The 10938-nt window shown below is 48.0% G+C and overlaps 2 protein-coding genes across 2 annotated transcripts; both read right to left on the bottom strand.

Annotated features, from left to right (window-relative positions):
* Positions 1–377: 377 nt before the first annotated feature.
* Positions 378–3582, bottom strand: LOC311362906 (DNA damage-regulated autophagy modulator protein 1-like). Its single transcript, XM_084482799.1, is given in 9 exon segments — positions 378–521; positions 623–709; positions 873–931; positions 1318–1467; positions 1470–1494; positions 1627–1751; positions 1754–1768; positions 2698–2765; positions 3315–3582. Coding segments are annotated over 9 exon segments (705 nt in total). The 5' UTR covers positions 3446–3582; the 3' UTR covers positions 378–476.
* A 479-nt stretch (positions 3583–4061) lies between these two features.
* On the bottom strand, positions 4062–7754 carry rad51ap1 (RAD51 associated protein 1). The gene is made up of 9 exons (XM_084482985.1): positions 7515–7754; positions 7388–7425; positions 7152–7287; positions 6626–6810; positions 6147–6230; positions 5779–5907; positions 5484–5681; positions 5219–5383; positions 4062–4385 (listed from the first exon to the last, which is right to left on the bottom strand). The coding sequence occupies exons 1-9, from the start codon at positions 7529–7531 to the stop codon at positions 4258–4260; spliced, it is 1080 nt and encodes a 359-aa protein (XP_084339111.1). The 5' UTR covers positions 7532–7754; the 3' UTR covers positions 4062–4257.
* Positions 7755–10938: the final 3184 nt, after the last annotated feature.

The following is a 10938-nucleotide window of genomic DNA, read 5'->3' as shown; positions in this document are numbered from 1 at the left end:
GTGGTTGGGGGGGGAGGGATATAACATAATTACACAACTACAGGAATCCAAACCACCCACGTGTGTTGGCTCATGGACTTCAGTGTGACTGACTTCTCTTATTGATGAGCAGCGGACGCACGGTGCTGTCACACGGTCACTAATCGCAGCACGAGAAGATCAGGCCAGCTTTAGTGTAAACATTTACAGCACCTCCCTTGTGTTTAACACACTCGACAGACACCAGCTCTCAATGAAATAGCAGAAGTAGAAGTAGATTCGTACTTTGAATTAAGTCAGTAGAAGAAAACTGGATATACTGATTTTACGATTGAGGCCAATTCATTTGTTATCAGTTCTGTTGTTCTGGATGGTTTACAATATTGATATACAAGATACAAGATATACAATAATATTTATTTTGTGTATATGTGTCGATACGGTCAAAATAATAGAAGGCAGTGTTTAAAAAAAATACAAAAAAACGTCCAGTCTGGTCAAGAGTTCTGCTTCAATTCTGCCTTCACTTTCAGGGCGAACAGCTGCAAGAAAGAAAACCAGAATGCACTGTCAACATGATGAGAGGTGGGTGGGCAGACTACCGAGGAGGAACCAGCAGTGTGTTGGTGTGTGTGAAGCTCACCTTGAAGTCTGGGATAAACGTGAAGAACAACACGAAGCTGAAGGCCACGATCCACTCACACACCGCGCTGACCAGGTGGAGGGTGTATCCTGTTGGAGAGAACCCCAACACATCACACACACACACACCATCAACACCATCAGACACACACACACACACCATCAGATACACACACACACAACACCACCAACACACACACACACATCAGACACATACACACCATCAACACCATCACACACACACACACACACCTGGTCGCTGGTTTTCTGTGCAGCTTGGTCCGTTTCACGAAGCTTCCGCTGATGATCGCTGGTCCCTCGGTTAATGAAAAACTGGTCCAGACCGGTGGTGTTGTGTTTCTATTGGCCAGCGTGTGTTGCTACGTGTAGAACTTCTATCTACCAATGAGCCGGCATAACAGGCGAGGGGGTTCAATTCAAAGACACACACACCCAGCTTATATTTTGACTGAGCTTCTCTCATTCATCACTTCTGATGTTCGTCACCTCATCCCCTCGTGTGAATTCAAATAACAACTAATATTTTTTTTAAAGTTGGACCAATGACGTAATTTTTCAAAATCAAAATTGCTAATTACGTTATTGGTCCCAACGTGCTTCTGAAGCAGAGCTCATATTGTGAATAAGGGCCGGTTTCCTTTAAGGAGCATTGGGGGGGCGGAGCCTGAAGGATACCAATCAGCACGGCCAGCAGGCTGATGACGGCGAAGGCGGTGCGCGTGTGGCACACGCACAGCGACGACCCGAACGGCCGCATCTGGTAGGAGATGGCCGCCTGGAGGACGGCATAGAACACGCCCGTCCCAAAGAACAGCAGGGCGCCGTGTCGTGGACCCAGGTCACCATGGTTTCCTGAGGTCAACAACAACAACAACAACAACAACAACAACAAATCAGTCCTCGGGGGAAGGCAGCGCTCTGCAACACTATGGGGGGGAGCGGCTGCACGTATCAATGGAAAGAATACGATATGAAGACACCGACCTGGAAGGTCCCGACGATGCACATGCCCAGGCAGGAGAGCAGACCAAGGCCCAGCCCCCAGCGGTTCAGCCGCGATCGCACGCTGCCCACCGTCCTCGCCCAGCGCTGGACGAACTTGTAGCGGCGTACATGGTCCCCGAGGCTGGGGGGAAAGAGACGCAATGTAACGTCACTCTGAGGAGGAGAAGAGAGGAGCGGGTCTGGAGGATGAGGGCATCAATGCCCCCTGTCCCCCAGAAAGCGTCGTGAAGCAAGACGCCCGAACCCTGGTCTCACTAGACCAGCTCAGGTCTGAGACAACAGGAAGTCACTGTCTTTGCTTCAAACTTGTTCTGACCAATCATGTTCCTGGACTAGGGGATCACTAGGGGGTCTGTAATCACAACTCAGCAAGTGGTATTAAACTTTCAAAAAGTGTCTGTAAAGGCTTCAAATCAACACTGAGTAGACACGTAGAGACACGTTTATTAAAATCCCCTTCTGAAACTTTCATGCAGTCATACAAATACGTATGATCCTTAACGGCAGGAGCGTAGTTCACCCCTTGCTGTTTTTTTTTAACCCAGGCTCTGTGAGCTCTACACATAGAAGTTCTGCTGTAACACAGTAGGACTGCTGGACCAGAGGTTCTGTTATACACAGTAGGACTGCTGGATCAGAGGTTCTGTTATAACACAGTAAGGCTGCTGGACCAGAGGTTCCGCTATAACACAGTAAGGCTGCTGGACCAGAGGTTCCGCTATAACACAGTAAGGCTGCTGGATCCTGGACTTCCCAAAACATATTCCTGCTCCTATAAATGGACTGCAGGCCCTATGGATTAAGGTGATGACTAGGACCATACAGGTAGAGACGTGACCTGAACTGACCCTTGGGGGGGGGGGGGGGGGGGGGGGCAGAAAGCAGGAGACAAACTACTTCTCACACATCTCCTGTTTTCACTATTTTCCCTTTTTAGGAAGTGCCAGTGTCTATCTCATGAATCAGCTCCCCTTCCCCTGGGTGAACGTCAACGTAAAGGGTCCCCAGGCCCGCCTCCATGTTGGTCCATTAAGATGAACAAGGGCCTACCTAGGAACGCTGTGACGGACGTCATGAAGCCGAAGATGCAGCTCTCTGGGGGCTCTGCGCCGGTATCACTTGGAACAGAGAGGAACCTGATGTTAGACTGAGCATTAAACCAGTGATATTAAACTGGTATTGCATGTTAAACTGTGCATTAAACCAGATATTAAACTGGTATTACATGTTAAACTGAGCATTAAACCAGTGATATTAAACTGGTATTTCACGTTAAATTGAGCATACAACCAGTGATTTTAAACTGGGTAATACACGTTTGGACGTTAAACCGGGTTTTAAAACTGTGATGGAAAACTAGTCACACTAGACAGCAGGTTGAGCCAGGTTAAATCAGGTTAAATCAGTGTGTTTGTAACATGAAGCAACAGTGTGTGCGGGGAACATCTGGGCTGGAGCCAACAACGGCGAAAACGAAACCAGCTTCAGGCGTTTCTCGGAAGGCGGCTCACTCAGTTATATATAATCATGAAATTAAACCATCGGCCTCCACATATCACACTACCTGAAACAATATCAACTCCTATACATTGACCTGTTATAGCCACAGGTTTACTGAACTCTTTGGTATCCTACATGAGCCCACCACACATTCACAGCCCGCTCACCTGATGTAAGGAAACACAACGTCCACGTCGTTACGGTAAATCGCAACGACGTAAGAAACGATGAAGTTGCTCGAAGACCAGATTACCAGCAGGGCGGGCAGGAACACCATCCCAGTCTGAAACCAGAACATCGCGGGGGGGGGGGTTCGAGTTCCGACGGAGACACAGAAAAGGATCGAGTTCCGACTTGAGACACGTTTGCAGTGGCCTCTTAACCAAAATCTCTCATCATAGAGACTGTGAGGTCCATCCTCAGACCGACGAGTCTCCTCTGTGGTGAGCGTCTGGCCGTCACGTGGTGCAGGAGAAGCGACCTAATAAGTCTTCAAACGGTCACGGAAGTTCTTCCTCAAACTAACAGTAGACATGCACGTACACCATGCAAATTACCGTCCGTTCATTGCCACTGTATGCATACACCAGTCTCACAATAAAAACTGTTTGGGCACATTTATTTATATTTATTTGGATGATTTCTACAAGGATTAAGAAACCACATAAAAGTTTTCACACGTGGAACCGAGTCAGGCGGTTGGCCCGGGTTCATTGTCAAGTCACTACTGACTCGGTTTTACAACTGGTGAAAGTTCATAAGTTCATAGAATGAACTTGAACGGAAGCCCCCCCCCCCCCCAACTTTAATCATAATGTGCCGCCATAATGTGTCTCATATCAACCTTAATCTAGTCATACATGAAATTGCTGGATACGAATTTCTGACACCAATAAAATGAACAAACAATTTTTGACCTTGATGGAAATATTTAATAACAAAAAGAAATGGGCAGGCAGAGGTCAATTCTAATAAAAATGTCACATTTTACAACAAACATTAACAGACATGGAAGAGGAAGACAGAGATGTGTGTGTGTGTGTGTGTGTGTGTGTGTGTGTGTGTGTGTGTGTGTGTGTGTGTGTGTGTGTGTGTGTGTGTGTGTGTGTGTCAGTGACTGGCCACACTGGGGTGCAGGGGTTTGACCCGGACCCTGCGGGACAGACCTAGTCTCAGACCCCCTGCTGGGGACCTCAGCGCGGAGCCCCGGGAGGGGGAGGGGCCGCTGCCCAGCTGACCTGGGGGACAAGCAACAGTATTGACCAATCAGGGAACTGGTCCCAAACCACTGACCTGCTGGTTTTAGTGGACTCTACTTTCTGCATCATCACCTGTTCCTTCTTTATTTTAATCGTTTTAATATATTCTGTGAATCGAGAATAGTTTGGATGTATATTGGATGTATTCCTAGAATATCTATGTGGTCATTCTGCTGTCAATATCATGGTTAATAATTAGTTAATCATCTGTGCGGCCTGCAGTGACCAAATACCATCCTGGCAGAGATTGATAATGTGCCAAACTATTATTAAAACGTACAGTAATATCTATTCCCTCTCTGACCCAACTTTGCAGAATAGAAAAGAGAAAGAATGACATAAATATCAATGAACTTCCTCAAAGCATTTCATACTGATCCGTTCAGTTTCATTTCCATGAATAAGTCATTCATCAAGCCTCCCAGGGTCCTAACTGATAGATAGAGGACATATAGAGGCCAGCATTGACCTCTGAGACCGTGGCTTGGCTAGGTCAGCATCTCTGCCTCATTGGACGACTGGCCTGTAAACTCAGTTTATAAAGCTTTTTATTTTTATTGTATTTAGCTAGAACTCAACCAATTTCAATAAGTGGGTTTCATATCCTATTAAATTATATTATATATTATGTATATTTAATACATTTATATGTATTATTTTGTAACCCGCATAGATCATAACATAAACCCTTGAATAAAAACGACTCTTTGAAATGTAAAGTAACGTTCTAGTGTTTAGTGTTAGTTTATGGCCTCGGCCTCGGCCTCTCCCATCAGGATCAAAGGTCAATGCTCTGTGCGTAGTCATCTTACCTGGAGGATTCCACTTGACTCTGCCGCCCCCTGCTGGGCTGGCCGCAGGCACACAGGGAGGAGAGGTGGCAGAGGGGGGCGGAGGTCTCCTGGGCCCTGACGCCTGATTGGCCGATGGAGGGGTCCTGAGGGGCGTGGAGGCTGCGGCCCTGACTGGCGTGGAAGCTGTCGGAACATTTAGACAGTTAGAATGAACCCCTACCTGCTCTTTAATGACCGACAAACACACTTCAGTGAGTGAATAAATCCCTAGATAGTAGCATGCCTGCTGCTGGTGGTTTGGCTTTAGCCGATTTGGAGGTCGGCTTGTCCCTCTTAGAGGTCGGGGGAGGAGGAGGAGGAGTCTTCCTCTTCTTCTCCGTCTTCTTGGTCTCCTTCTTGCTCTTCTTGCTGACCTTCCTCACGGTGAATTCCTCATCTTCGCTCTCTGCCACTCCGCTCGAGTTGTCCTCACTTTCTGACTCTGAAAACCCATTTGTGAAAAATAGAATCAAAAATACTTTGATGTAGATTAAAACAACACCGAAAAACAGAGCGCTGACAGGTAGACGGGGGGCCACCTGGTGTGAGTCTGGGCTTGTAGTCCTGGTCCGAGTCCTGGTCTGGGTGCTGATTCCGTGGGGGCTCACCGGTCCTGGGGGAGGACTTGACCTTGGAAGACCCTCGCTCTGCGTGGATGTTGTCCAAACCTTCAAGGGTATAACACACAATGACATTGTGACAGTTATTACACAAGAACAACAAGAAGATGGTTATAACGCACAACAACAAGGAGACGGTTATAACACAACAACAAGGAGACGGTTATAACACAACAACATGGAGATGGTTATAACACGACAACATGGAGACAGTTCTCTGTAACAGCCCAGGTTCTGTGGCCTGCTGGGTGCGGGCGTAGGATGCGGTCTACATAAAGTCTGATTACCCAGCAGGTTCCCGTTCACACTGCAGTTAGAAAACAGCAGAAGGGAAGGATCTTCTCTTTCCTCTCGTCGTCGTTCCTCAACTTCTGAAGGAAAAGACAGTTATAAAAAAAGGTAAAAGGTTAACAACTTCAGGTCGGTGACGATGTTTATAACTACCATAGGTCCGTCCCAATATTGCTCGATTTACGTGACGTAGATATGTGGTCCTTGTGGTCCTTAACGTATGCATTTGTGATAGATAGAGGGATGGCTTAATCTGAGGGAAGGCTGGCTCTGAGGGAAGGCTTAATCTGAGGGAAGGCTGGCTCTGAGGGAAGGCTGGCTCCCAGCAAAGATCTTTAGTATCTTGGACCCGAGGTCACCACCACAGGACGTGAACCCGGGTCCTCTCTCCTAGCATCACAACACGCTACTCTGTCTTTATGTGTTTATGTTTCATTCCAACCCAGCACACGCTGGCAAACCACAGACAACACACCTGTGGTGGGGGACAGGTCCGCGGTGGGGGACAGACCCGTGGCGGGGTACTGCTCTGTGTGGAGGGTGGGGGTCAGACTCGTGGTGGGGGACAGGTCCACGTGGCAGTCTTTGGTACCGTGGAGCAGAGACAGGGTGAGCGCTGCCTCCAGGTCTCGCTCATACAGCTTCTGGTCCGGCGGCTTCCTGTTGGAGATACAGACGGAGACGAGAGGACATCACACTGACCCCAGGGGCAAGTTGGGTCAGAGCCCAATAATAACGACGACAGCATCCTCTCAGCCAATCACTAACCAGTAGTCCTGATTGTAGAACAGAATTATGTATTTATCGATGCTGAATTAGATAACATCTAGTTTTGTGTTTCGGTAAGTTCAATAAATGTTGACATTTCCACATAAATGATCCACATCACCAGTGATAAACTTCTTCATGGTGACCAAAGCTATCCATGTAGCTGATCAGTGATGACCTGGGGGGGGGGCTTCAACAGAACAACAATATTGGTGCATTTCCATCCTTCCTACCTGTTACTGTGGTTGGCTGAGGGTTGTGGGTGTGAATCCTGACTGGAGGTCTTGCTCGAGGGTTTCTTGCGGTCCGGTTTAATTTCCTCTCTGGGTTTCTTGCTGGACGGCGGCTTTGAACTCGCAAAGTCCTCATCTGAGAGACCAGACACATGAGGTGAGTCTAACACACGCACACACACACACACACACACACACACACACACACACACACACACACACACACGTTAATTTACCATCATCCAGGTCGCAGTAGTTGATAACCTTCGACCTCCTGTTGACGAGTGAGAAAGAGCATAACATCAGTGAATAACCCTTTAATATTACATGTATGAGATTCCAGATACATCGTTATTGGTTTACCTCGCAGGCCGATCCATAGTTTGCAACACCGACGAGCTTCACTGTCTAACGTGGATTCTTTAGCGACACGTTTAGCTTCTTAGACAGCACATATCCCGTCAATGTGTTAACGTTAGTTAATGTAAGGCCAGCTACAGGGTAACATATTTAGTCTAAATCGATAAAACCCCGTTTAGCGAGGCAAACTGGTAAGTTTAGTGAGGTTTTCTAACTGTAACGTCGCCTTCTGTTTTCAAGCCAGCCGCCCGCCCGAACTCCGCGTCTTGTTGACAATCTGACGACAGGGGCTGCCGATTCGTTACATTATATAAACAAAGAAATGATAGATTTTACATTATTTTTAACTCATACATGCAATACATTATAATATAAATGACAACACAATTCAAATATAATAATTGTATGCGTTTATTATACAAACGGCTTTCATGTAATCGTACCGAATCTGCTGATTTGGACCACAGGATGAAGTCCCGGGGGCTAACGGGCTAACCAGTCATACTTATTTTAGGCCTAGTTACTATTACACTATATATTATATTATTTTACTATTATATATACATGGTCAGAAAACTCTTGAATTGTAGAGACTGGCCCCAATTTGCCGATTGAATAATAATTTATGAGTGGTAAGCGACTGTATGTGCTGCCCCCTGGTGGGTCCTGACCGCCGGGACCCACCAGGGGGCAGCACCGGGCCGCTCAGGGGACCCACAGACCAGGGTCCGCTTCGGACCGGGCAGGGCGGATGAAGGCCGGCCCGTAATGACTATGATGGTCCGGCTCGGTCCGCCCACACGCCCACTCGCCGGCCGGAAGCAATCATAGGTCTCCTCACGATCTCCTCACTGCGCTTCAGGAAGAACATCTTTTAAAAGCGACTCCAGACTCATCATCTCCCTGAGTGGGAGGCTGCGGGCTGCGGGCTGTCGCACACTGGACCCGGACCGACGGGGGGATGAGACGGTCCTCAAGGGCCGTGGGGCCAGACACCCGGGCCAAAGGCCACCTGCGGTCGGGCATTCCTCCACTCCTACAGCACCGCCTACAGGCCGGACCAAAATATCACACACGCACACACACACACACACACACACACACACACACACACACACACACACACACACACACACACACACACACACACACACACACACACTAACGGACACACACACACACACACACACACACACACACACACACACACACACACACACACACACACACACACACACACACACACACACACACACAGGCGAGACGCGTCACGTCGTTGGTGTGCTTTACTTTCGCTAATTCCGAGTGTTTACGTCGTGTTCCTCTGGACTATAAGAGGACTGCGGTGTGAGGAAAGCTGCAGGCGTACGTTCGCGTCTGGCCTCAACTCGACTAATAGTGCGGGCAAAATGTACTCTGCACTGATGTTGTTGACCTGCCACCAAAATAGTGTGGAATTGTATATATGTTGCAGGAAGCGCCAACGCTGTACCGCCACTTCCATCATGTGTTTTTTATAAACAAAGTCACATGACCCGATAAGTATTTACTGTGCATCCCGAGAGAGCTCTGCTGTAACTCTAACTGTTGGGTAATCAGAGCCCAGAATAGCGCACCTCCATGTCCGCCTGGGTCATGATGTAGGTCTACCTTAGGGAAATAAATAAATACATTAATTCAATGTCACGTATGGCTTTTGCTGTTACCCAAGTATTGATCCAAATCAGCAGGTGTACACCATATAAAGTCAGTAAGGCTGTCCATAGCTGGAACACAAGACAAATTTGCATTGCATTGGTGGCATTACGTCCCTTATTCTACAAGAATGATTCCTGTGTGACCGTCATTTAATGCACAATCAAACCTCCCACACCGGCCGGTGTTGAGAGATTGCGGGTGTATACTTCCTGCTCTCAGATCAGATCCCGGCCGGTAAATAGACTGGTCGTAAATGCCAGCTCTCCATCCTCCGCTGCCAAGACCACTATTTTGGTATCAGGTGTTGGTCGTCCAGGGAGATTGACGAGCCAGCAGTGACAGTTGTGAGGTCATCAGCGGGCTCTTGAACCAGTTCTTCTGGAAGTGGTCAGGGGAGCAGTTTCCCCCTCAACCACTAATGAGAGCAGCCATCGTTATGTATGTGTTTGTGTGGGTCTCTCTCTCTCTCTCGCTCTCATTGCTGTTGGCCTTATAAGGATGTTCCGTGGGCGGAGCCTATGATTGTGTGTTTATTTACATTGTACTTTCTTAGGGATGAAAATAAACGTGTGAGCATGCTCTGATGAGGCCTAATGGTTGTTGATCTCAGTGATACCATTCAAATCTAAAATAAGGATCCGGTGCACTTTGGACGAATGTTGTAACATGTTACAACAGTGAAATGTTCTGATATATTACAGGACAGAACCTCAACGTTTTACCAGCTCTGTGTTTGTGTTTGATAAGATGCGTGTGGACTGTGATGAGTCGCTGGTTAAGATGCACTCTGTACTCATTGTCCGAGTTGGACTGAAACTAGTCCGTTTTGGTTCTGTTCACAACAGTTCCTCTCCACACCGATAGACTCAGTACCACTTCTAATCCGTGCTCTTCCACGTGTAAATAAAAACCAAACTAAAACCTCTCCTGTCTAAAGCAGAGCGATCCATCACCGTGAGTTAAGTTGGTCACGTTCCTCGGATATCCGGTCGTTGCAGTTATGTCAGCGTGGTGTTGTTGTTGTTCCGACATGAGAAACGAGGCAGGACGCCGCTGGCCCCTGGACAGCAGCCACACCGGCCGCACCGGCCTCAGACCAGCGGGCAGAGGAGTGGGCAGACGGGTCCTCTCAATCAGCGACACCACAGCGCTCACTCCTCCTCCCGGCCTTCTCACGGCCCCGCCTCCTGCACACATGGCAGACACACAACATGCTAGCTGTCCCCCCCCCCCCCCCCCCAGCCTGATGAGGGCACCCTGAGGGAGGCGGGGTGGGCTGCTCCTGGTTCAACCCAACCAACAACCATGTGAGAGTATGGTCTGCTATTGTTATCCATCTCAAATGCCCTTTTAGTCTTATCAATACCGTTTAGAACTGTCCTCTGCTGTGCTGTTTACCATTGGACCAAAGGTGATATGATGTATAAATTCTAAAAGCTTGTATCCCAGGAGACTTGAGATATAGATAGAGGCGATCAGGAGCAGGTCAATAGGGATGAGGCTCTATGTATCTGTAGGTGATGGACATTAAGGATCAAACCAAACAGTAGAATACCTTACATAACACATGTCCTGCCCTCATCACTCCCCTCATCATTCTATTGGCTCCTGAGGCAACAGATTGAATTTAACCAATGGTGCAGTGGCATCAATCCACTGCACCCAAGCGGAGCTCTAAAGTCTCAAGCAGCCCCTCCACTCTCGCTGTGTCATTAAGAGCAGCACAGAG

This window comes from Micromesistius poutassou (assembly GCF_964030765.1).
Source record: "Micromesistius poutassou genome assembly, chromosome: 18".
Lineage (NCBI taxonomy): Eukaryota > Metazoa > Chordata > Actinopteri > Gadiformes > Gadidae > Micromesistius > Micromesistius poutassou.
Note: the sequence above shows the minus strand (reverse complement) of the source record. Positions and strands in the feature narration are given on the sequence as shown.